The sequence below is a fragment of the Pollicipes pollicipes genome, unplaced genomic scaffold, assembly GCF_011947565.3.
Source record: "Pollicipes pollicipes isolate AB1234 unplaced genomic scaffold, Ppol_2.1 Scaffold_4881;HRSCAF=5763_pilon_pilon_pilon, whole genome shotgun sequence".
NCBI lineage: Eukaryota > Metazoa > Arthropoda > Thecostraca > Pollicipedomorpha > Pollicipedidae > Pollicipes > Pollicipes pollicipes.
This window is the reverse complement of record NW_023596576.1, coordinates 40,719,041-40,745,535: the sequence shown is the minus strand read 5'-3', so window position 1 is coordinate 40,745,535 and position 26,495 is coordinate 40,719,041. Positions and strand designations below refer to the sequence as shown.

The window sequence follows — 26,495 nt, the reverse complement described above, 5'->3', positions numbered from 1 at the left end:
GAGCGGCAGGGGTGGTGCCGCGCCGGGTTTGGCAGTGGTGTGAGGGCGCGGCGGGGACGCGGGCGCATCCCCTCTCGTCAGCCGCGAGCCTCGTGTCTCCGGCGACCGACGCGGCCGCTCGGGTGACAGGTGTGCTCTGGACCTGCGGCGCCTGTGCGTGGGCCGGGCCGGCTGGCGAACGCACGCGGGCGGGAGCGCTGACGGCGGCGGCTGTGCTCTGATCCTGAGGTCTCCTGCACCACTCTCCAGAAGCCGCCACCATGGTGAGGAACCGACGACCGGTCGGACGGGGGCTAAGCTTACTCATGTGGAAATCGCGTCAGTTATTGCATAACGTGTGTATCACCATGGAGTTGACAGCTTGATATCTGCTATCTGCAAGGCGTGATTGCGAGGATTATGGTTGCAAATCGTGTGTGCAGCAGGCTGATAAAGCGACAGGCGAGTGTCCGTCGGGACGGTACACACAGGTAGGGCGTACAATGTTTGACATGTTGTATGTAGCATGTTTCATTAACGCCCCAATGATACATAAACACACCCACGCACATGTAGATAGCCCCTTCAGGCTATTTCCCCCTTCATGCCGTGCGATTCTCGACAAAGCTTTCCTCAAAGTATTTCCTCCGCGTCACGGCGTGGGTACAAGACCGAGGATGGCGTAGTGAGGACAAGCCAAGCGCAGCTGCTTGCGTTGCATGGGCTCCAGCTGTGTGGGACGTCATCAGTCCTCATACCCACAGGACTTCTCCGGCCCTTGAGCACTGAGCAGTCGCGGGTGCTTTATATCAGGGGCGTGGCGACGTGCGCCGCGTTCCCAAACAACAACAACGGCACCCCCGCCCCCGGGAAATGGTTGGCGGGTCTGGGAATCAAATAAAATCACGTTCATCTCATGTTGTGGGGGTTGTCTTCGGAGCAAAGACATCGTGACCATGGACCCAGGCACCAGGTGACGCGTCCCGGGTGTAGACCTCGCCTCAGACGGCTGCCCCATCGTCCCTGAGGGCTTCATGTGGCCGAGGATCGGGCCGGTGCGGCGGGGAGGGAGGGGTGGGGCGTGCGGAGCTGCCTGGGGCGCAGATGGTGCTCCGGGGTTAGTTCGGGTACTGCAGCCGCCTGCTGATGTTTTACCCGCCGGGCTAAATGGCCAGGGAGGCGTGTTTTTGGGCACGTTTTACACACTCATGGGGGCGTCGCGTGAGCATGTCACAATATACCGGCATTTGGGAAAGTCAAAGACGTATGACGCTAGATTTACCACAAACATGAGAACGCGTTATGTTTAGCGTCAATCATGAGCATCTTCTGAGGAGTGCTCGGACCCGGCTGCGATGGCGCTGCTTGATGTCGCTTTTCAGTTTGCGATTTTAGTGAAACCATGTGTATTGATAGCCGTTTTTTCATCCCCTCCCTCAACTGACGAACGGAAGGCGCAATGTGTTGCCGCCGTCATGCGTGCGAAAACATCGCATAGCGTCTCGATTACATGTGATGCATGCTCCTTCCTATCTTGTGTTCCCTTGAGAAATGCTCCTGTTGCTAAAATCATCTGTTGTTGATTTATAAGCATGAGTCTGTTGTTTATGCTTTGAATGATCCTTTGAATGATCTGCCTACGGTTTGTTTCCGGCCCGTGGTCATTGTTGAGCAACCGAGTCATGCGTTGCAAGAACCCTGGAACACATGCCCCGGTACCATCGGTTGAGCCTCAGCACTGCACCCACGTATTGCAACGGTGCTCTAAATCATCTGACGGCTCGTGTGACTGACGATCCTGAAGTTAGCGCCCCTTCAACGACAAAATACGAGGCTACGAAGTATGACTGATCACGATAGACCGGGCCGCCTGGCACCTCGCACCAGCAGCGCATGGCATGCCCGTCCACAAGGCGACATCCACCGGAAGAGGACGCCACAAGCGCTTCCCGTCTGAGGTTTCCACCCAGTGCGCCTCTGCCGCATCAGACCGCATGAATCAGTCTTGCACGCGCAGTGTTTTCCCTGGCGCAGCTGTGTCGGTCGCCAGTGCTGCGGGCGCGAGCGCGACCGGCCCGCCCCGCTCCGCCCGTCTTCATTCCAATAACGAACGGCTTCCGCACGTGCGGCCCGCCGGCGTGGCGTCGGCTGCTCGCCGAACCGCGGCGTGCGCGGCTCTGAGTCAGCCGCGCCCGGCCACCGCGGACGACGGCGGCCTGGACGGCGGCCGCTGAGTCAGCCGTCGTGGCGACGCACGTGCCCCGCACGGTGCGGACTCGGCTGTTTCCGCCTGGAAAATGGTCGCTCGTGCTGCCGACACGAGCCAACGTGCATGATGTCATCCTCATCTTCTGCAGTCGACTCGGTTGACTCGGTGTTTGACGAGAGCCCGTCGGAGAGAAGCCGGTCGGTACCCGGCTGCGGCAGCGGCCGGGCTGCGGTTGTCGTCGCTAAAGCGTGAGACCGGGCGACGGCGGGCGCCAGCCTCACGCGAGCCCCAGGGGTGTTGTTCCCAGCTGTTGTTCCGGGCCCGACCCGGGCGCCGGGAGAGCGCGGGACCGTGCTGCCCTCCCCGCCGCCGCCCGCCCCGCCGCCGAGCCCACTTTCACTGAACGGGATCAGCTGCGGCGGCGGGCGGCGGGACGCCGGCAGGTGGGAGTGAAACCGAGCCTGCGCGCTGGCCGCGTGCAGCCGCCGCGCCGGGGCCGTCGGCACGTCGGCACGCCCGGCACGCGGCCGCGCGCGGCACGCGGCATCGGACGCGCCGGGGGCGCAGTGGGCGTGTCCCGCTCGTGGGACTCCCTAGCCAAGACCGCTCCATGAGACCGGGTCGCGGTCAGGAAGTGGTGAGGGTCGTGTGGAAGACGATGAGAGTGGTTTCACGAAGTTATGCCTGTCGAAGTCGCGGCGTTAATCTCGTTAGTCTTATTAAATGCTGGTACCGCATGGTACTAATACATCGCGTAATAGGCTAAGACTGTTGGCGAGATACGCGGAAGTCTGTTAAGGTGGCGGAATGAATGTCTTTTAGCTTGCATGTAGGGACTGCAAAATTAGGTCATGCGACCCTGGGACACATGTAACTACGTTCTTCACCCCTGGCGTCGGGCTGAGATAAGGCCTTTGGATCTGAGAGGCAGTATGGTAAACATTACTTGCACTTACCACGGCCACTCCTGTTACGGTTCTGCGACTGATAAGTCTGGCATCCGGACGAACAGTTCAGCAATCAGACTTCATGGTTTGTAATCCTTCAGACCTGCATGTGCCATCAGCACGGCCTATTAACACACGGTCATAAGAGTATTTGGTCAGCCGTCCATTCATCCGCACTACTGAAATATTGAGGCGAGATAACATCCCATCCATACATCCTTGTGCGCATCGGTACTCCATTCGGCGGCAGCCTGCACGTCGCATTCGACGTGCCGCTGGGCCGCATTGGCCAAACTGCCAAAGTTACCAAGCAGTAATGCGTCTACCATCTATTCAAGCTGGATACATCTTTGTCGCGGCCTACGTAGCCGATCCAAAGGTTATTAAGCTGTTGTGCAGTCATATCAGGCCGTCCCAAACACAATGGAGCCGACGACGTGCCAAACACTCCGGCCGGCGGTCGGTGCGTGACGGCCGGGCGTACCCCGCCCCGCGTGACTGCTGCCCAGGGCGTGGGCCTCTCCGCTGGTGCTGCCCCGAGCGTGGGCCGCTCCGCCCGTGCTGCCCCGAGCGTGGGCCGCTCCGCCGGTACTGCCTCGAGCGTGGGCCGCTCCGCTGGTGCTGCCCCGAGCGTGGGCCACTCCGCCCGTGCTGCCCCGAGCGTGGGCCGCCCCGCCCGTGCTGCCTCGAGCGTGGGCCGCTCCGCTGGTGCTGCCTCGAGCGTGGGCCGCTCCGCTGGTGCTGCCCCGAGCGTGGGCCGCTCCGCCGGTGCTGCCTCGAGCGTGGGCCGCCCGCCCGTGCTGCCTCGAGCGTGGGCCGCCCGCCCGTGCTGCCCCGAGCGTGGGCCGCTCCGCCGGTGCTGCCCCGAGCGTGGGCCGCCCCGCCGGTGCTGCCCCGAGCGTGGGCCGCCCCGCCGGTGCTGCCCCGAGCGTGGGCCGCCCCGCCGGTGCTGCCCCGAGCGTGGGCCGCCCCTGCCCGGGGACCGCCACCGGCCCGGGCCGCGAGCAGGCGAGGCGCTCCGGTGATCAGCAGGTGCCAGGGATGTACCGGGCGGAGACCGGAGCCTCGGGGAGGAGAAGTCGAGTCGTCCTGGTGCTGGTGCCATGGCCGCGCGTGCGCCGGGAGGAGGAGCGCACACGGTCATTTGAAGGGAACGACCGCCGGCCGACACTTCAGTGTGTTTGAAGTGCGATGTTTTTGCAGGGTTTGGCTGGTTTCTCAGTTGTGTAAATTGGGATTGCGCTGCGTCTAAGATGCTCAAGAACGCGATCTGATTCAAAACTGTTACAGCAATCTATATATAATCTATCTATTCGTAATGCAATGTGAACAAGGTGTTTGTTAATGCAGACGAGGACTGTAATTCAGACGGCTACATGCCTGGGGAAAGGTAGCCAAAATATTGCGTACATATATGATGTGAACCAAGCATTTGATGTGCTGCGACTGGCGTGATTCCGTAAAAGCTTTGCGAACTTGATATAGCTAGCATTACTTCCTGCTGTGGATGAAACGCGAAGATCTTTGTGCTGGGCTGGGACTCTTCAGTTAGATAATGATGACGGAGTGCATCATGCTGTAGCTATCAGGATCTTAAGGGCATGACATATTTGATCGTTAGAACTGAGAACAGGGAAGCGTAGAACCGATCAGCCGATGCGCGCCGGCTGACTGATGCGGAAGCAAGCGTTTCCAAGCCAGCTCTCCGTTCTCACGTGTACCAGGCCGCCAACGGTGTGCGACACAGTTTGCGGGTGGCGGCTCGGGTGACAGGTGGCGGCCCGTGTCTTGGTCGGGTCCGGACCACCTGGACCGGCTCCGTGACCGCGTCAGGGTAACCCGATAGGGGCCGGCGCAGACCTGCTCGGATTCAGCGCACGATCGCCGGCGGGCACCGCTACCAGGGGCGCTGCCCGCGGTCGTGAGAACCGTCTGCCGCGGGCGACGGGGACGCGGCGCGCGGCCTGCGGCCCGCTGACTCCTGACGTCCGCTCCGACGGTCGCCGGTTCCCTGTAGCTCTTGTCTGCTCTCTGCAGCCCCCCTCCCCCCGCTTCCTGCAGCTCTCCCCCGTTCCCTGCAGCTCTCCCCCGCTCCCTGCAACTCTCCCCCGCTCCCTGTAGCTCTCCCCTGCAGCTCTCACCGCTACCTGCAGCTCTTCCCTGCCCCCTTCGGTTCTCCCTCGCTTCCTGCAGCTCTCGCCCGCTCCCTGTAGCTCTCCCCCGCTCCCTTTGGCTCTCCTCCGTTCCCTTCAGCTCTCTCTCGCTTCCTTCAGCTCTCTCTCGCTCCCTGCAGCTCCCCCTGCTCTCTGTGGCTATCACCCGCTCCTCGATGCTACCCTCCTCTCCCTTCAGCTCTCTTCCGCTCCCTGCAGCTCTGCCACTGCTCCCTGTCGCTCGTTCCTGTTCCCCGCTACTCTCCCAGTTTGCCCCCGATGCTCCCTCGTCGTAAACCATGATGGCTGACATGTTTCGTCTCCCCGCCCGCCCATTCATGCAAGGCACCCCATTTATGTAAATACAACGATCTGTTTGCGGTCTTTTCCTCTGTTCTTGTATTTGCAGCACGCTCATATTTGCATTCCCATTTCCCTGATGGCATGCACACATCATGCCTTCAGCGAAACGCCCATCATTTCGCGCGTCGCTCTTGGACCCCGCGCCGGCCCGTCCCGTCCCGCGTTTGACCGGCGCCCGCCCGTCGCGTCCCCCGTTTGACCGGGTCCCGGTACGGCCGGCGCCGGTCAGCTGATTCATCGCCAGCTGATCGGTCACGTGACCAGGGCCGCTCCCGCCTGCTTCGGCCGGCGGTGGTGCCGTCCATGCTGGCCGGAGACGTGCCGTGCGGGGGGGGGGGGGCTGCTCTGCAAGTCACCCGACGCTCGATCAGAAGGGGCAGGTCGCGTGGTTTGCCATGAGCTTGCCACGGTGCTGCGGCCTTACTCACCACTACGGAAATCCGGCCTTTGTGTTTTGCGTGGGAGCCGTGAAATGGCTGCGCGTAAGGTCGCGGATGTGAGTTTGTTGGTTCGTGTGCAGCGTTATCGCTTCGCTCGCCCGCTATTCACATCTGAGGCGCTTGAGTGCTCCGCTAGCAGTCTTGTCCCTGTTTTACGTGAACTGCCGTTTTGCCAACAAGTGAGCTGGCGGAGAGGATCGGCTCATGGAAAAGCCGCGCTGCTGCCGAGACCAAATGATTCATCTGAAGAGCGTCTGTTCCGCCCAACGGGCACCAAACAACGGAGATGTTGCCATTTTTGCCATATTCTCTTCAGCGAGCTGTCAGATCGCTAATTGGCAACCGTTTGGGAGTGCCCTCATATTTAAAAGTACTACCACAGGTGCTGCCGTGTTTCAAATTCCACCATCATTCCAGTAGGCCCCGTGAATGCTAGAGCCAAAACCCCAAAGATTGTTTATGGTGCGGGGAGCGATCGCGTGGCTGAAATGGTATGAATTAGTCGGAAGTAGCGTGACCTCCCACGCGTTTACCTGGGGTTATTTTCTCCCCACGTGCCGTGCGCCTTCATGGTCTCTGACATTACTCTTCGTTGGGTGATCACGGCACCGACGGTACGTACCGTCTCTGGAGATTAAGCCAACAGGTGACGCGGGGCCGGTGGGCGCCGCTGTGCCCTGCGTGGGCCGTGCGTCGGTAGCTGCAGCGGCGCCGTCGGCCGGCCGGCGGGGCTGGCGGGAAGGCGTCGGCGAGCTGCGGCGCGGCGGAGGGCGGTGGTGACCTTGTACCGGCGCACCGGCCGGAACCGCTGCGATAACAGCACCTCTGATAGCGACTGAGCCCCTCCGCCTCCACCGCAGAGGCGGACACAAGACGAGCGCCAACGGGGACCGTGGTCTCTCACAAAACGGCCAAGACACGTCAAGCGGCACGGTTTTGTTTTATTGTAGTGCGGCTGGCACCGAATGTCGGACTTGTTGCCTCCCTCCCTCCCCCCTCCCCCTCCCCCTCCCCCCTCCCCCTCCCCCCCCCCCGACGGACTTCGGCGCTCCCGAGATTTAGTTGCTCTGCGCTTGCCCTGTTCCGCACACATCCCGTCCCCACCCCATCCTCGCTCCGTTCCCACCCCGTCCCCGCTTCATCCCCATCTCATCCGCGCTCAGGCCCCGTTCCTCATCCCGCGCCCCGCCCGGCCCCACGCCGTGCCGCTGCACACCCCTGCCTGATGTGCCTGCTGAGCGGCGAGCCAGCTCCGCTCGGCCCCGCCCGCTCCCGCCGCACCCTGTCAGTGGCCGGGGCTCGGGCCTGGACGGGCCTGATGGCTGCCGGGCTGCCGCTGGTCTGGGCCGAGCGCCGTGCTGGTTTGTACCGGTACCCCAGTGGGGCGCTGCTGGACTGTACCGGTGCCTGCTGGCCTGCTGATGGGTCGTACCGGGTACCCTGTGGGGCGCTGCCGGACTGTACTGGTGCCTGCTGGCCTGCTGATGGGTCGTACCGGGTACCCTGCGGGTCGCTGCCGGACTGTACCGGTACTTGCTGGCCTACTGATGGACTGCACCGGCACCTGCTGGCCCGCCGAAGCACTGCAGGACGGGACTTGTCCGTTCAGTGGGCGTGGTCCGGAGCCGCCCGGTACCAGTCGGGCCCGAACGCGGACCGCCTGCCGTGCCGAGCACCATAACGCCCTGGCTGGGCCACCACTCGACCGCGCGCCGACCGCCGCTGACGCTGACGCCCCCGCCCCGCCCCCAGGTGTACCACTGGCAGTCCAACGACGTGAAGCGCTCGGGCGTCGACGACATGGTGCTGCTGCCCCGCATCAGCGAGGACGCCATCGTCGACAACCTGCGGAAGCGGTACAGCGATAATTGCATCTACGTATCCTTTTGACGCGACCGAGTGCCGGTTGATGAGGTCATTGCGGTCGATCGGGTGCTGGTTAGCGGTCAGATGCCGCCGTTTTTAAGACTGGACCGGGAGTCCGGTGGAGCGCGGGATTTGACCGCTCTTGATATGTCCGTGCAAATATCAATTTCAGGCCGTCTGCTTGCGATCACTTTTGAACTGCCATTGATTCGGCAGATGCTTTTAGCCGCTCTTGAAGACCCAATACTCCGCTCCTTGTCTGGCAATGTACCACGCTGATAGTCGGGCAGTGGCGAGCACCCGGTACCGCGCCCGGCTGGGTGCCGCCAACAGAGGGCGGTGAAGCACCAGCACCCCGGGCTGACCGGGAGAGGGGCAGACCACGGGTCTGGCGTTAAGTGACACAGTGCAGCGCTGCGCGGCCGGCGGCTGCACCAGTCCGCACGCGGCGCTGTCGCGCGCGTTGACGTCGGCCGGGGCTTCCCGTTGGTGTCTCCGACCGCTGCGCTGCGCGTCTCCGACCGCTGCGCCGCCGCGGACCTCTGCAGGCAGCGGCCCCGTCAGCCACCGGGGGGGGGGGGGGGGTCGGCGGTCAGGGCGGGAGCGTGACTCAGCCGGGCGGCGGCGCTCCGCGGACCACCGCCGCCCGCGACGTGTTGCCCCACCGCCGCGGGACGTCCTTTGTGACCGGACCGTGACGGCTGGACGGTAAACAGAGACGGCACGGTCCCGGGACAGACGGTCGCCGCGGACCGGGCCGCGGGGGTGGCGCGTGGCCGGCGGCGGCGCCGCAGCCCAGCGCCCCCCGCCAGGTCCGCCAGATGACCTTGTGATTGGGCCCCGGCGACCGACGCAGCGAGCGGCTGTGACGCGGCTGTTTCCTGCCTGCTCAGCCCTTTTTGCTGGTCGACGGCGAAACGATGATTGACTGTGGGACAGGGGTGTAGTTTCCTGTGCAGTTAGGCGCGGGCCCTTCAGCTTCCCCCAAGTTTTGGGAAGTCAGTGGGTCAAAGTCGGGAGGAACCCGTTTGTTTGCATATTCTCGATGTGCGATGCGTCATTTTCCACGAAACAGCCCCCCCGCCAACCCATTTGGCAAATCTACGCCCCTGCTGTTGGGGCACTGGCGATGCTGGGGCGTGTGGCGCGATTGACGTACGCGGTCACGATTCACCTTTTAGCTGAGCATTTAGGTGACGTCATTCAACACACATAAACCCATGCTTGTGGGAGTCGGCTCGGCAGCGAGCGCGCTGTCCCCGCGTGACGTCACGTGACGACGTCACTGGCTGGGAGGGCCGGGATTTTGTGCGCCACGCTGGGTCGCTAACGGACGCCCTCGGTGCTCCCTGATTCGCTGACGTGGGCGCGAGCCGCTGCTGTGAGCGTGCCAGCCGCTAACGCAAGCAAACCCGAATGCCGTCCGGAACAATGGCCTCAGCTCGCATGGCTGGATGGCTTTAATACCATCGACGCAATGAATTGTTCACTTTGTGCGATGTGAACATAAAAGCCACGAGACTGTGGTGAATGGGAACTAGGCTGCAAGCATCCGTGCTCAAGCATTTTGACAGGGTTCCTTGTAACCATCCATGCGACGGTAACGGTTTGCCGTGGTACTCCCGCAGCTGCTGGGGGGAGTTTGGAACCGACCACCATCCGCAATGATTTGGTTTCGCTTCCTCGCTCTCAAAATTGCATCTCAGAGTGAAGAATATGGCACGTGTAGTAGCGTGTGGCTACTGCATTGCTACAAAGGGTCCTAGGCCTTCGCCTATGGCATGGCGCTGTGTTCAGTGCATGGCGAGAGTGCAAACATGTAAACATGTGAGCTGGAAAAATCTTGCGGTTTGAGTTGTCGAAAATGATCAACCGTCAGTAAAGTTATAGAAACAGGTGAGGCGAAGATCCCCTGCAATAATTTGAATATGTTATGAAAATGCTCGGCGCCTCCAGCGGGGTTCATGGTCACGAGTTGTTATTATCTGAAGCTGAAGGCCGTTCTCACGTCATCATATCATGCACAGACTACTTCCGCATTGGATACCCACATTCACGCCCCGGGTGGGTCTAAGGCCTCTGGGCTCTTTCAAGATCGCAATGCGATGACAATGGCTGCGCGACGGCTGCGACGGGCGGTTGCGGAACGTTGCGCGTGGAAGGTTGCATGATAACATGTGGCGAGCGACCTTAATAATGATTTTCTTTGTGTATACTTTTTCCCGGTTAAGTTATGATTCTAACAAGCTGTTGGCGTCCTTAGTCGCTGTGCAGTTGCAGGGAGAGAATTTTAAGCCATCGCAGGTGTAGCGACGCAACAACCAAAATTTTTACGTGGAGATTGAGAAATCTGATCACGCAACTTTTCAACGTGCCGCCTGGGAAGCGTAATCTTAGTTGGGCGTGGCTTAGCGCGGCACGGAGGGCGCTTACACGTAAGCGGCTCAGCGTTCGCTAGTACCGCATTCGTTCGTCCTCCCCGCCTATTCGCTGCGCAGGAGTACCTTTGATCTAATATTCTGTCCGTTCCTCTGACCGCAGTTCGCATGTCGAACTATGGCTGGGCGTCTCGATCTGCGAGTGACGTCTGTTTGCCCGCGTGTTTCCCCTGGCCGCAGTTACGCGGTGTTAGGAGTATTTCATCGGTGCTATGCGGCGTTCTAATGCCAGCTGAACAACTCATGGAGCGCCGGCTCGGGGGAAGTGGGCCGGCCGGTAATGCTACCGCAGCACGTGCATGGCCTTGTGGCGGAGGTGCACAGCAGCCATGGACGTGCAGGTGGCGCTCCAACGGCGACCAGCTGACGGAAGTGGACTCCGAATGAACGAAGGACAAGTTACTGTTAACAACGCTTTGCGGTCATTAACGCCTTCCTCATGTGAACCGAGCTTTCCGTAAAAGGCGCCAGCCATTCGTTGCGAGTTTCCCGGCAGTCCCTTTTACCTATCCCACTTACACATCCCTTTTACCTATCCCTTTTACCTATTATCCCACGCGCCTGCGGAGACTTCGGAAAACTGAGAGCATTCGCGCGAAAGGAGGGACGATGTAATCGACCGCATTCGGGTTGCGAAATAGATAACCATTTGGCATGTCCTATTTGATATGTCTTAACATGACTCGGTCATAGACCACTGGACTATTCGCCGGGTCGGTGACGTCATCACAGCCGTCATGGTCGGTGATTGGAACAGATCAGCTCCATCATTTACACAATACATTTCGAAAACAACCATACACCTGTAAAGCCATCATCTTTAAACCCACCGCCTAGGCTTGGCTCATAAACAGTGTTAATAGTTATCCATTCATATGTTCCACGTACTGCCCTATTGTTATGTCTTCGACATTTGTTGTTATAATTAAGTGATCATAAACTTGGTCACGCACAGCAATACGATCACGTTCGAGGCTGAAACACCAAGACTGCGAGGTTTGCAAGACCACCGCACACCTCAATCAGCCGGCGTGACCTGCGTCACCTTTCCACAATGACACGGGTGTATGGATTTGGACGTCCGTGATTCGTTTTCATCTGCATCTCATTTGTGCCATTCGCGACCATTTCCCGGACGTAAGAGCTGATGGATGCGCCATGCGCGGGCGGGTGTGATTCAGCCAGCCTTCGATGTTGTGGCTGCTCAGCCAGCTGTCGATGTTGTGGCTGCTCAGCCAGCCGTCGATGTTGTGGCTGCCGGCCGACGCCATCAGACCACGAGATGATTACTTTAATCCGGCTTATGGCTGTGATGTTCGCAGCGGTGATTATCCCGGTTGGGATGGGTCCAGGTGGTACCATTATGGGCCCGAGTTCTATTTAGGCAGGATGTCAGCATTTTCCCCTGAGGGCGGGACCGTGTTGATTAATTTCAGCTACCAGTTTGGATGTCAGTTAGGGCTGACTTTTCAGCTGCGTGAGGAGCATTGTACACTTTTAGAACAATCTACTACAAGGACAGTCATTACGAAGAAAGACAATGTGTCCAAGTAAGTGCCGACATGACTTCGTGCGTGGCGAGCCGGACTGGCATGTCGTTTCGTGCATTGTTTCCCAGTTGTACAATAAAAACCTTATGAGACAGAGCAGATGAACCGTAACGCTGGAACTCTACTTTCTTTTTGTGGGTCGCAGTGCATTCGCCGTGCAGTGCATTAAACTCTTGTATATCTAGGGCGAGTTAACACGTCTGTGTGCCGTGTTGACCGCAGCGTAGTTCACCGAGCATTGGACGATCCCGTATCTAAATCATACTAACCCCAGACCTCTTCAAACATGTACGCAGAGTTGCTAAAGCAAAAAGGAAGAGGGGAACACGTTGAAACGAATCCGACATCAAATTTTAAATTCAAGCAGGGCCACGTTTTACGCTCACATCCAAGCTCTAACGGGTCTGCGGCGCACGTCTGTTAGATGTGACTCATGATTGAATGAAAGGCTTTCTTGCCTGGAATCGATTGTCCGTCTAGTTAGACTATTCCGTTGGCGCATGTCTTCGTTCTGTACCATCCGCACAAGCACAGTATTTCAAAGGCGTATAACCGCGATGTAAACAATCGCATTTGCGAACCGCTGTTACTGGTGTATGGATGCACCAGTCACTATGTAACTCTCTCCCTTTCGAACTTGTGACGACATCTCCACATCTGGTGCATGGAGAAGCCTTCAGCTTCCATCCTCCAGCGCGTTTCGAGAGTCGGGACCACCGCGAGAAGCCGTGATCGATAGCTCCCTGGTCCCTCATCTTGTCTGGATCGCGGTTTGTTTCTATGATGACTGTCGGTACATCAGCATCTCACCGTACGTGACATTCATGGCGTCTCTCAGGGCATCTCTCTCATGACGTGTCTCGTGGCGGCTCTCTCATGGCGACCACGACATCTCTCGTAGCGTCTCTCTCATGGCGTCCATGGTGTCCATGGTGTTTCCAGTGTCCACTGCTGGTTCGCTCGCGCCCAGCGCCGTCTCAGAAACCCAAACAAACGCCTCTAAATGGTGACCGGCCCACTCGGCGGCCGTGTTGTGACGCGTTAGCCCCTCGCACCAGACCCGAGTCATTCCTCGCCGCCGCGTTGCAACGCGGCAGCCCCTCCGCACCAGACTGGAGTCACTCCCCGCCACCGTGTCGTGACGCGGCAGCCCCTCCACACGGGACCCGAGTCACCCCTCGCCGCCGCGTTGTAACGCGGCAGCCCCTCCACATGGGATCCGAGTCACTCCTCGCCGCCGCGTTGTAACGCGGCAGCCCCTCGCACCAGACCCGGTTCACTCCTCATCGCCTCAGCTGCGCTGGCGTGCCGTGACTCAGCGCGTCTGGGTGCATCTCCGAGTCAGCGCGCGTGGTCTCGGGCCAGAAAATTGGGAGCATGCAGCACCCCCACTTTCCCGGCTGCCGTTCATCGACGAGGTCAGGAGGCCCGTCCGAATGGCGGCCTCCGTTGTCACCTGGTCCTCTTTTTGCAGCCGGTGCAGTGTCGTGCCGATTGGAAAGTCGGCTTGTGCCCACCGGCGGCGCTCGCTCACGTGCGGTCAAGTGTCCGGTGTCGTGCGTACTCGATCAGGAAAGCACACGTGACCTGGGGCGTCGCTTGACCCCGTTTCGGCGCGCACGATTGGTGCCGGTGGTTTTGCGAAGCGTTCGGCCCTCGCGCCGAGCACCGCTACCAGAAGCCGGCGCTCGCGTGCCACCCGCCGTCAAGCGGAATGATTGGAGACGGACCACCGCCCAAGCGATCCCTCCGTCCCGCGCATTCAGCTGAGGCACGCTAGAGCAGCTTATTGCTCTCACGGAGGCCGAACCGATCCGGGCGAGATGAGTCGGTGGGGTTACGTGGACCGAGGACGCCTCTGAGCGCGCGGCCGGCCGCCAGTATGCCCGTAGCTCGGGCGGGTCCCGCAGCGCCGGCGGGTCCCGCAGCTCCCGCTGCTCCCGGACGCCAGCGGGCCCGCAGCGCCGGCGGTCTCGGGCGCCAGCGTGCCCGCAGCTCGGGCGGGTCCCGCAGCGCCGGCGGGTCCCGCAGCTCCCGCTGCTACAGGACGCCAGCGGGCCCGCAGCGCCGGCGGTCTCTGGCGCCAGCGTGCCCGCAGCTCGGGCGGGTCCCGCAGCGCCGGTGGGTCCCGCAGCTCCCGCTGCTCCAGGATGCCAGTGGGCCCGCAGCGCCGGCGGGTCTCGGGCGCCAGCGTGCCCGCAGCTCGGGCGGGCCCCGGGCGGTGGACGGCATGCCAGGCCGGCGGCCGGGACTGCGTCCGCTCGCGAGATAAGTGAGACCGGCCGGCGCATACTGCACGGCTGGCTGGACGGGCGCCGGCCCCGTCCGGTCGGCAGATACGGCAGATCCGGCCACAGTTCCGGGCTGGCGAGCGCGCCGGGGAGAGATCAAACGGCAGCGACCTCCGACGGCCGCCGTCCTTGTCCCGATCTCCAGACCGGGCGGCGTCGACCAGGGGCTGTTGCAACCGACCTGAGCACGCTCGGAGTGGCGGGGCAACGGCATTCTGCTCTCGCGGCTCGCTCACGTGGAGTGCTCCAAAGACCGCTCTCACAGGGCGCCTCGACTTTCCAAACGACAGTCCGGGCGCGCCTGACCCACCAGTCCGCCGGGACAAGCCCGGGCCGGACGGCGGGCCGCGCCGCCGCCGGCACGACGTCCAGCCACCCGCTCGTGCTGTGTCCCGTTGTCGCACTTTCACAGACGGGCGCCGCTTCCGTTCGCAGTCGGGCCATCGTAAAATGACGCGACCGCGTGGCCGCAACCGCGACCCGACTAGGCGAAAACGAAAACCCCGCTCGGGTGCGATGGCGTCGAAGAACGTCTGATGGCGGCTGTTGATGGCACTCGCGAGGGGAAAGTGACTGGCAGCTGCCGTGATGATGCGCACGTTGAAGGCGACATACGCGCCATCCGTGGTGTAATTCCTCCGAGTGCAATAACCTTGGACCTTTCTAGCCACTAAAAACTCTCCATTGTGTCACGCTGGTACAATCATTTTCTTTTCAGCCGGTGGACCAATGCTAATAATACCGGCACGCGGCGGCGGGGTGGCCTGCTGCTGTGTCGTGTGGGGTTTTTAGCACGCTCTCGTGAGACACGAGAAGCCAGACTCGCACGCGCTGCACTACTGGATGCTGAGCAGCAGCCGCCGCGACGCCTGGTTACCATCCAGAGCTGAGCGGAGAGCTCGTTTGGCTCGTAGTTAGTTCTCATGTTTCCGCTTAACGTTGTCTGCGGTTTGAACACATTCATCACGATACGCGCGTCGTGCTGCGGCGCTCGCGTACAACGGCCCGAGCGTGCGGTCTCCGTCATCGGCTGGGATCAAAGAGCGCCCTGCGGCGGTACGCCGTGCCGTTCTGAGATGAACGGCTGCACGGGGCTCGGGGGCTGCGTGCTTTGCCAGCCGCAGCGGGAGCAGGTGTGCGGTGGATCCTCCGTGCTGTCTTCTACGCGAGAACTGCAACCGGACGGCCCTGTCAGCTGACGTCGTGGTGACCCGAGCAGTCTGTGCTGGGCGAGGCTCGTGGTTCGCTGGTGGCGGTTTGGGATTTTATCACCGTTCGGCCGCCTTTTAAAACACATGAAAAACGGTCGTAACTTTGACGTTAACCGAGGCAATCCAAGCTTACACTCCTTATCTTTCCTCATAAATGGTGAGGGCAACTCACTCCGAAACTCTCGAAAAGCCAGAAAGCTGCTATATAGCCGCCGCCAGTTAATCGGCCCTTCTCTAACGTGCCCAGTACTACCCAAACGCGTGCTCCGTCGCGGCCGCCGCTCTGTTTTCAATAACGCAGAGAAAGCGCTGGGCGAAAACTGAGATTGGGTCTGAGTGCGATGTCGCTGGCGCGACCGCTGCTGTTAGCTTACGCAATGTCCCGTGAAACCCCGCAGAGACATGCGTTAAAGACATCGAAAGCACGCGACGTGTCTCGAATGGTGTGCTTCCAACACCGTCTTGAACTACTTCCTCGGGAATCAGCAGTGGCTCGGAAGCGTAGTACAAGTGAGGAGAAAGTGTCGGCGAATCAGTAGGGAGCGAGCACGAGGCTGAACAGGTGCACAAACCTGACACTTTCAAACATTAGGCACACGGTGTTCCACGAAAAACAACGCCGGCAATTGGTACGATAACTGAAGAGTGCGCCTCATCAAAAACAGCTGGCTTCGATGTGGCGGTTGGTCGGCCGCGTCACCTCGTGGGCGTGTTCCCAGAGCACCTGTCGACGTCTCCTTAACTGAACCATTCCAGACCTACATAGGGCCGGTGCTCATCTCGGTGAACCCGTTCCAGCAGCTGCCCTACTACGGCGACAAGCACGTGGAGCAGTACCAGGGCGCCGTGAGTACCGACCGACGGTCCGCAGACTGGGTCCGTATCATGGTGTTACGCACGCTCCCCCCCCCCCCCATACTGGGTCCGTATCATGGTGTTACGCACGCCCCCCCCCCCATACTGTGTCCGTATCACGGTGTTACGCACGCCCCCCCCCCCATACTGGGTCCGTATCATGGTGTTACGCACGCCCCCCCCCCCCCATACTGGGTCCGTATCAGTGGTACGCACGCCCCCCGCCCCCCTCCCCCCGCCTCAGACCAGACAGACGAATCCCCCCTGGCCTGGCGGCCTGTCGCTCGCTCGACAGAGCTTGCAGCGGGTAGGAGCGAGCCGCCAGCGGCGGCGGCAGTGTCGCCGGCAGGGGCGGGTGCCGTCCGCAGAGTTGTCACCGGGCCCACCGGGTCCGCAGAGTTGTCACCGGGTCAGGGCGGAGGAGTATCAGGAGCTGACGGCTGGGGACGGCCGGCGCGTCCGGCCGGCGGCGGGGCGGCTCGTGTCTGACGCCCGGGTGACAGGTGACGAGTCGGGGTCAGAGGTGACGGACACGGAGGTGGAGCACACGCTCTCCGCGCGCCCGGAGCTGACGTCAAAGACCGTAATCGTCACTGAGTAATCTCCGTCAGTTATCGCAGTAATTCACGGCCGCCTGCTCGCTGGCCCACGTCCCAGCCGAAATTCATGTACTCGGCGATCCCCGTGTCCTGGCTTCTGGTGACCCACCCCCGTGTCTGCGTGTTCCCTGTGTGAACCCTGACCGGCAGTCTCGATAATAGCTGGCCTCAGATGCGCCACGCTTGCACGCCGCCACAGCGCAGTACACAGCGGCACCTGCCAGGCCACCGCCGCCAGCGTTAACCGGCCGGCTGATATTGATTACTAGATACGATGGCGGCGCCTGGCTGGCCCTGCCACCGCTGCTGTGTGTGGCTCGCCCGCGGCAGCCGTCATAACGCGGCCATGATGCAGCGGCACTGACGAATGTGCAGCAGCGTTTCCACCGTCGGCCCAGTAGTCGCCCCTCGGCTTTGCCGTTGGGGTTAAGTCCCTGTCACTTCGCCGTGTTTTCTTTAGCGCTGTGAATGTTATAAAGCACACATGAATGCGTCTCGGGTGATATTTCAGGGCTTGTACAGCGTTTGTGAAACATATTCGTGGCTCAGAAGGTGGTGCTGTGTTTTTCAGTGTGTGGCTGCCTGGCTAAAAAAGTAACGCCAGACAGTCGCCATTCGTACCGACAATGAACGGGACCGGTGGCGGCGCCTGGTGCCCCAGCGCGTCTCTGTGCTCTTCTGTACCCCTCGCTGCCCCTCCCCCCGTGACCTCGCGGTCCGCTGCTGACCTCCGTCAACGGCGCTGGTTCACAGGCGAGCCACGAGAACCCGCCCCACGTGTACGCGCTGGCCGATGAGATGTACCGCAACATGTTGATCGACGCTGAGAACCACTGCGTCATCATCAGGTGGGGCTGGCGGCACCGGCACCGCGCTGTGGCCCAGCGTCAGTCACTGGAACCGACGTCTGGACGCCCGAGCGTGGAAAGGGAGAGGCTCCGCGCTTACGACAGCACGGGAGAGTAGCAATGACCGTGACATTCTGTGATGGGCGCTACCTTTCGGGTTGCCGGGGAGGGTCATCGTCACTCGGCAAATTCTGTATCGATTTGGTATCGATCGGTCTTGTAATCGATTCTTGGGAGGCTCCTAAACGCGCAGGATTAAATTTGAATTTTGAATCGCACGATGTGGTCGTGCTAGGTTTTTGTACCCTTCGTTTTTGATCATAAAAATTCAGCACGAATGCACACTAGTGAACCGTGCTGTCATGTAGGTGACACGCATCACCCCTCCTACTGTTTGCACTTCGACAGACACCGCGCCACACAATGCGGCACGTACGATAATGACGTCAGCGTCTGAGTGACGAGCATGCGAGTTCGCCACTGGAGCGTTTTCCGAAGACCCACGTAGTGCCGTTGATGCGTCACTACCATTCCTTCCGTTTTTACGCGTGAAACGGGCAAGGCTGTAACGCCCTGCAAAAAGCCCTCGCGGTCTTCAGGGGGCAAACTCAACCGTCGTTCAAGCAAGCGTCGCGGAGATCTCGGCCGCCTGCAAAGAAGCCTTAGCGTTGATTTGGGTCACACTGATTCCTTGGGCTGTCAGCGACGCGCGAGTCGGCCTCTGGGAAGCCCTTCGTGATGGGATCTCGCGGCTTTCTCTGTCATCGCCTCTCCACGGGCAGGCGCCGTCGTCGTGCCAGTTTGTTTTTCCGTATTTGTTACTGCGCACGAATTCAGAGCGTTGGAAGACGGATGGCCGCCATACGAGGCCAAACAAATTGATTGGACAGCTTGAAATGTCAGGAAGTTGGTTACGTGTCACCGCACGGCCGTCATAAGGCTGAGAACGCCGAATTGGTCCGATTTAAGTGGGTATTTTACAATGAGAGCATTCTGTGTGAGTATCCCACAACAGTGTTCGACACTCCTTGGTATGCTTGATGATGAATGGCTGAGCTGACGCTTCTGGCCAACTTCCAGCGCGTTTCCCGCAGTCTGGGAGTTCCGCATCATTGGATGGTTCCTTTCGGCATGTCCGTTACACCGCGCGTCGTTCAGCCGTCCGCTGCCTCTGCGACACCGATGCCGTCTCGAGCTGGTCGTACTCACTGACACGTAGTCTGCATGTCCCCCGCCACCCACACACATACACGCACACACCAGCTTTCCCTGGCCAGACGAACTCCCGTCACAACTTAACGACGCAGGAGCCGTTGTTCTGACAACGAAAAAAACGAGGCGTTTTTGACGAGTCCCGTGTGCCAATCAAGTCTACCGGTCTCTTCTCCCCCGGCATCCCCCCCCCCCCCGCTGCTCTCATCCTGTCCCTAGCCACGGGGCCGGGGGCGGGGCGGGGTAGCGACACGTGCGCTGCCAGACAGCGGGGTTACGACACTCGCCGCGCCGGCAGCCGACGTCGCCGGAACCGGCGGCTCCCACCGCGGCCCTCCGACTGAGTCATCCCGGTGCGGGAGGCCGCCGCGGCGTCAGGTGCCTTTGACTCTGCCGTGAGTCAGCCGGCGGCCGCGAGAGGGCGCTGCGGCCCGATTCTGCCGGATGTCCGCCCCCCCCCCCCCCCTCCCCCTCCCGGCTCAGCTCCCCGGGCGGTCAACAATGCGCTGCCGTTCGCGGAAGTGTGACCGCTGGCCGCGCGTAACGAGGTGTCGCGTTTGCACTGTGAGTCACGTGCATCACCGGTGGAATTCAGTAAAGCTTCCACCCACGGCATCGAGCATGCCCGGCTCAGTCGCTTGAGCGGAGCACCGTGATACCAAAACGATCGTGGGCGATATCAAGTGTGAACCCCGTATGACCTTCCGTACTTGTTTGCGCCTTTCGGCGTCCTTCTGTGTCATTATGGAGCCGTCCGTGCGTGGCGCCGCTGTTAACATGCCTTGAGCGACCTGCACCGGTGTCCCGGCAGCGGCGAGTCCGGAGCGGGGAAGACGGTAGCCGCCAAGTTCATCATGCAGTACATCGCCCGCGTGTCCGGCGGCGGCCAGCGTGTCCAGCACATCAAGGACATCATCCTCAAGTCGAACCCGCTGCTGGAGGCCTTCGGAAACGCCAAAACAGTGCGGAACAACAACTCCAGCCGCTTCGTAAGTGCGGACCGGAGCCGCGACTCTGTCGTGAAAATGTTCTCGCTGTCCTCCTTCCCCGCTAAGCTCATCAACGGCTGTGGTCTTATTACGCGACGGCACCAACCATTTGTCATCGGACTTTATCACGTGCTGCTCCATCCAGGCCATCGTCATGGACCGGCGGTGCCGAGCCTGCCCTCCGCTCGGGCGACTGTCGACGGCGCCGCCCGCCCCGCGACGGTCCCACAGTGTGCTGGTTAGCGGCGAGAACAATGGGCCGGCCTGCTCTCGGCTCCCAGCCGGGCCGGAAGTGGGCGGAGGACCACCAGACCAGACCAGACCAGACCACACCCGGTGGTCCGCCGCCCACTCGGACGCGCCGCACCGTGATCGCCTGTAACTGCGGCGTTTACGGCGCACCCCGTGTTTAGCCAGCTGACGGGCCCGGCGGTGGCGGCCGCGGCAGCTGGGCGGTGGCGGCCTACGCTGAGAACGGGGCCGATCGGTCACACTCCGCGGCGACGGCTCTAGGTCGCACTGGAATACGTTCTGAGGTGTTCACCGCGCATCCGAGGGTCTTTTTATAGCTATTGATTGCGTGGTATAGCCGCCTGCCCCAGAGACATACAGTGGCGTAATTTCTTTCGATAGCGAGGGCGAAGGCCAGATGTGAAGTACGCGCCCAGGCTGTGGACGTCACGAGCGACGGGACGATACCAATGACGCACAAATGTCGCCGTGTGGATTGCGAAATGTGCATGGCGCCCTTGGCCTTTGTCTCCCGTTAACGTGTGCTTCATTGCGGTTATCTTGTCCATCTATGCGTCATTTCTTCTACTGACCGCGTTTTCGGAGAAACCTAGTTTTAAAAAGCCTTCTTCATGTCAAAGAACCAGTTGAGGGGAGTTCTTGGAGGTTTAGACTCGTTCAAATGATTCAGCACTCAGTGAGTGAGGTGTGATTCAGAACTGATTCCGTCCCTATTCCTCCTTCCTTTCTCGGATCTCGGGGCGTGATGCAGCCCGTAAAGCTAGCTGGTAACGCTACCTATCCACATGCCGTGCACAAGTGGCCAATGGTATCATTGACACTCCCCTCCCAACACGTGACCTTGCGCGGTTTACGCGGCGTCTGTGGTGGGAGTGGACGATCGCCGGGCGGAGCGGTGTCTCCAGAGGCACGCCGTGGCCTCAGATGGGCGTCCTGCCCGGCTGGAGGGGGCGCCGCGCGGAGCTGGCCGGTTACCGCCGCCCGAGACGGTCTGCTGGCCCTGAGAGTGCTCCCCCCCCCCCCCCCCCCCCCCCGCCCACCGGACCTCGTCGATGTTAGGCTGCGTGTACGGTACAAGATGGATCCTTTCACGCCGTCGAATGGATGTAAGGATGGGTGGGCGCGTGTGGCCAGGCGGATGAATGGATGCTTACGCTTGGACGAATTCAATAGGTCGGGATGGCTTGAGGGGAATTCTCCGCATTCCTGTGTCAGGCTTCCCACGCACCAATTTGTGGTTGAGATGTTAACGTCGTTCGTCATGAAGTAAGTTAACTAATGCATTCTTCCGTTTGGTTTCGACGACCGTCTGATGTTTTTCCCACGTTCGTCCGACTTTGTTTTGAACAAAGATGAAACGGATGTGATCCACCAAATCTTTTATACTATTCTATGTAGAAATTTGCGGTCAGTACGGTGTACTCTCCTCATTCGTTTAATATGCATACTAAATGGCGTAATGATAGACATATGTGCATGGACATATATGTCTTTCAGCTGGAGCATTCGTGTACAACAATTTCATTTTCTGCAATCGTTTTGCGAATTGTTGACTGTGACGTCCCATAAGAGACGAACACCACTAAGTGGTACTTCATTGTGGCAGCTGTTAGCCAGTGGCGTTACAGCCGAAATCAAATCGTAAAATGGCAATATTTTCTATTTGAGACTAGAGGGTGGAAACAACTTTTTTGTTGTGGCTCAGTTTTGTACTGGTTCCAGGGAGAATGAGATACAAAACGGTTATGTAGTTTAAGTCTTTTGCAGGACTCAATTTCGCACATTCTACGATATAACTTCCCCCCTTCATTTTCCTTTCTCGAATTTGAACTACTCGAAGGGTCCCCTCGAGAAAATCTCGCAAGAAGCAAAGCGAAATATGACGAGGAAATGAATGTTTCGCGTGGTGAGTTTGTCTGAATGAAGCTTCCCCAGCACCAGCCGCAACTTACAACCTTGACACGTGGTGCCGCATCATGCCCTTTTACGGCACGACAGAAATCCTTCTGGAATTATGTCTTTATCGCGCTGCAAAGGGCGATGACAAAATTACTTCGTGAGCTGAAACATCACTGCTTAATGATCGTTTCGGTGTGCCCAAATACAACCTTACCCAGCATTACAGCCCGGATGCCGGCCGCTCACAAAAACATGCCCTGTTTAGGGTGCGACGCAAAACGACATAGATGCCAACGCGCCCTTAAACATTCAAACCACCAAACCACTACTGAGATGTATATAGGCGCGAATGTATGTATGCGCGCCTGCTTGTGAGGCGATGAAAACCATTTGGAATGTGTTGTCCATACAAGAACATCCCTCTGAACAGCGCCAAGACGAGCAGGCTGGATGATAGGCGTGCGGCTCACGAAGCCGGCGGGTCCAGCCGCGTCTGGTGAGACACGTTGCGCGGCTCCGCCTCGGCCGCCGGCTCCGGGCGGCTCCCACGGGAGCCTGCGCACCGCGCGGGAGCCCCATCCCGGCCGCTCTCACGCCGGCTCCGGCTCCTTGCAGGGCAAGTACGTGGAGATCCAATTTAGCAGCGGCGGCCAGCCCATCGGCGGCAAAATCTCCAACTTTCTGCTGGAGAAGTCGCGTGTGGTGCACCAGAACGAGGGCGAGAGAAACTTCCACATCTTCTACCAGCTGCTGGCTGGCGGCACCAACGACATGAAGCGTACGTGCTCCGTGTGTGCCGGGAGCTGCGCCGCTTGGGTCGCACGCTGCTCGCTCAGCTGTTTTATCCGGATCTGATCCGTTACTATCTGCACGGGATCGCGCCGCAGTACGCGTACATCCAAGCCGGTTTGAGATGCGTGGATCTTAGGATTCTGTGGCATTCACTTTTACCGGACAGATCTTGAAGCCAGCGCGGCAGTGAGTTCTTGGTTCGTCGCTGGTACACGTGAACTGACCAAGTAGGCTTGTGCGAGAATATCGTTATTTCGGTGGAACGATTGCTGTAAGCCTGCAGGCGGACTTTTATAGAAAATCCTACGGCGTCACATCAGCGGTGTTCTCAGTCGTAATTGTGAAACTAGTCCTGCAGGATGGAAGCTTACCGTTAGGGCAGTGGTACACCCGTCATCCGATTATTTTTTAAAGCCTTTCACAACCTAAGACATACTTCTAATCGTAATTAAATCAGTTCCTGAAACAGCGATGACGACATCTAATTACCGACCTGCAATGTATTGCGCTTGGTACGTCAAGCTAAGGGAAAACCCGTTAAAGTAGCGGATACTATGCAGGTTTGCACGGGGAATTACTTAACGTTCTGTTGCGGGATTACCATCACCGTTGGTATCAAGGGGCACATAAACCCTTCTGTTCCTACGATGCGATGTAGCTCCCCACTTCGGAGGAGACATTCTGGGCGGCTGACCGTCCCGCGTCTTCACAGAGGACTTGGGCCTGACGACCCCGGACTACTTCGCCTTCCTCAACCAGTCCAGCATGTACAAGGTGGACGGCACGAATGACGCCCACGAGTTCCAGGAGACGCTCAGAGGTGCGGCCCGGACCATCGCGGCGGGGTACTGACGTCCCGCGCGGAGCTCCCCCCCCCCCCCCCCCCCTGCAGCGACACACTCAACCAGGCTGTGGTGACCGCCGCATTGCTGAAAGGCTGAGTCATGTTGTAGTGAAGGCCCCGTTTGAGTCACATGAACATGTGATACCGCGTGCGTTGCGGAAGGTCAGGGCTCAGAATGACCGGACCTGTTGAAGGTATGAGAGCGTCCTGGAAGGCGTGTCCTCAGAACCGCACACTATTGCATTGGTATGGGTGCTTGCGGTCGTGTACTGGGAGGGGGAGGGTGGAGGCTGCAGCACACAGGGCTAGAATGTCAGATTGGGATCGGTAGTTCGTCGGTTCCAGATGCATTAAATGCCGTCCGGTGCACTGGCCACCAAAGAGCGTCAGTGGGCGTCAAAGATCGCGACGCTGATGGTCGTAACAAAGTTACATGTACCTGACAGCAATCATAGGTGCATCGCATTTATAACCTGGGAGGTGTCCTGCCCTGGAGGCAGTCCGCTGCAACATCATCATGAAATGACCATTGTAGCATTCACACCAGCCCTGAGTTGTTAGCTCCACTCCCCGACGCCAGCGCCCTGGCGCGGCGCGCCCGGGTGCCGTGAGCTGACCCGCCGCGCTACCGCAGCCATGTCGGTGATGGGCCTGTCGGAGGAGCAGCAGATGGAGGTGCTGCAGGCCGTCGCCGCCATCCTCCACATGGGCAACGTGCCGTTCGCCGAGCACGGCAACGACGCGCGCGTGGAGGGGCGCGAGTACCTGTCGTACCCGGCCTACCTGCTGGGCGTGGCCGAGGAGGCTCTCGAGAAGAAGCTGCTCAGCCGCGTGTTCGATAGCCGCTGGGGCGGCCAGGCGGACCGCATTGATGTCACGCTGAACGTGGAGCAGGCGTGTTACACGCGTGACGCCTGGAGCAAGGCGCTCTACTCCCGGCTCTTCGACTTCCTGGTGAAGGTAGGGCGGCGGTGGCGGCGGCGGCGGCGGCGGCGGCGGCGGCGGCGGCGGCGGCGGCGGCGGCGGCCCGTGTGGAGGGGAGGGGCGGTGCTACACGCCTGCTGCGGACGGGGAGGGGGGGGGGGGGAAGGGCGGGTTTGCTCAGAAGTGATAGAAGGAGGAACGGAAACTCTCCACTCTGAGGAATGAGAAGTCGTGTTGTGAGTTGTTGTATGGCGTCCGGACTTGAATGCTTGCGCAGTGAAAGATTTCAGCTGCATTTACTCTGGTTATTGGAGCTAATTTTGTCTGTCTGATGGTTTCAGACCGTGAATGATGCGATGCATACTCAGACAGAAGGGCTGAACGTTGGCATCTTGGACATCTACGGCTTTGAGATATTTCAACGGAATGGGTTCGAGCAGTTCTGCATCAACTTCGTGAACGAGAAGCTGCAGCAAATCTTCATCGAGCTCACTCTGAAGGCCGAGCAGGTTTGTTTTCCTTCAAGTCCTCAAGATTTGCGTGTTTAAGTCGTCTAACTTTGTTTCTATGAAAGCGGGCTTAAACTCATCATTGTTCCTACATGTGGCTACAATCGGCGCTGCTAGTTCCATGAATAGATCAGCGGAGATATCTAATTAGTGGGTCCAGGGCCATCCAGTCGGCCGCCGAGGCTTATCACGTCGCTGGAGCTCCCGCTGCAGCTGATGCTGTTGACCATGCCGCCGGCAGGAGGAGTACGTCCGCGAGGGCATCAAGTGGAGGCCGATCGACTACTTCAACAACAAGATCGTGTGCGACCTGATCGAGGCCAAGCGGCCGCCCGGCATCATGCTGGTGGTGGACGACATCTGCGCCAAGATGCACGCCGTCACGGAGGGGGCCGACCGTGACCTGCAGACGGTAATGCCCGCCCCCAGCCCCCCCCCCCTCCCTCCGGTCACGCAAGGGCCGGACCGTGACGATGATGCTCGCTACTAGTCGTTAGTTATGGAGGCAGCCGACCGCAACCTGCTGTCGACACCGACTACAGCTGCCATAGATAGGGAAAGTGACTCCCCAGCCACTATCGCTGTGAGTCAGGGGATGAAAAACGTGACTCGTGTGAAAACGCGAGATATGCTCCACAAATAATTCCTCTATTTCGTCCCCCCGCCTGTGGTGCCCGTTTCATGCCCGCCACGCCCACAGACGCCTGCTACGCTGTTTCCAATACGTTAACTGGCATCATGGGCCATTACCAGTAGTTGTGTTAGATGCAGCTGTCTCCCGCATTTCAGTCAGGCATTTCCTTTCGTTAGCATCATAACAAAAAGAAGAGGGCTTTCCAAGGGTGGTGACAGCTCCACAACGGTCAGCTTCTGCGATGAGTCCCATAGTCATCACAATGATAATGTAAACGACAGCTGCACACGTCCAGTAGCGCAGGCTGGAGACCCACGCCTGTGAGTGGATGTGTGCTGTTGTAATTGGCCGGCCTTAAGGACCGCCCCCGCGCCACAGCACCTCGACTCTGTGATGAGCAGCCACCAGCACTATGAGAGGAACAAGGAGGGCTTCATCATCCACCACTACGCCGGCAAGGTCAGCTACGATGTGGACGGCTTCTGCGAGCGCAACAGGGACGTCCTTTTCAACGACATCGTGGAGGTGATGCAGTCCAGCACGAGGTACGTCGAGGTCAGATGCTGCGAAGCCCGAACGGATCGTTTGGCAGGCCCCATCTGCCTCCGCGCATCGGTTATCCTCGCTCTTCGGGAACCGCTTATCATCTGTCAAGGGCTGGTACTCCCCGCGGCGTCGGCACGCCCGGAAG

General features: G+C 59.8%; 1 protein-coding gene across 1 annotated transcript in view; it reads left to right on the top strand.

Annotated features, from left to right (window-relative positions):
• LOC119100382 (unconventional myosin-Ie) overlaps window positions 1-26,495 on the top strand; it is a 35,549-nt gene continuing 9,054 nt past the window's right edge. The window contains exons 1-11 of the mRNA XM_037223482.1: window positions 1-263; window positions 7,844-7,969; window positions 16,204-16,293; window positions 17,655-17,749; window positions 19,773-19,950; window positions 22,717-22,879; window positions 23,606-23,713; window positions 24,372-24,697; window positions 25,003-25,170; window positions 25,412-25,582; window positions 26,183-26,349. Coding sequence (XP_037079377.1) covers window positions 261-263; window positions 7,844-7,969; window positions 16,204-16,293; window positions 17,655-17,749; window positions 19,773-19,950; window positions 22,717-22,879; window positions 23,606-23,713; window positions 24,372-24,697; window positions 25,003-25,170; window positions 25,412-25,582; window positions 26,183-26,349 — 1,595 coding nt within the window. The 5' untranslated portion in view covers window positions 1-260. The remainder of the gene's footprint in view (window positions 264-7,843; window positions 7,970-16,203; window positions 16,294-17,654; window positions 17,750-19,772; window positions 19,951-22,716; window positions 22,880-23,605; window positions 23,714-24,371; window positions 24,698-25,002; window positions 25,171-25,411; window positions 25,583-26,182; window positions 26,350-26,495) is intronic.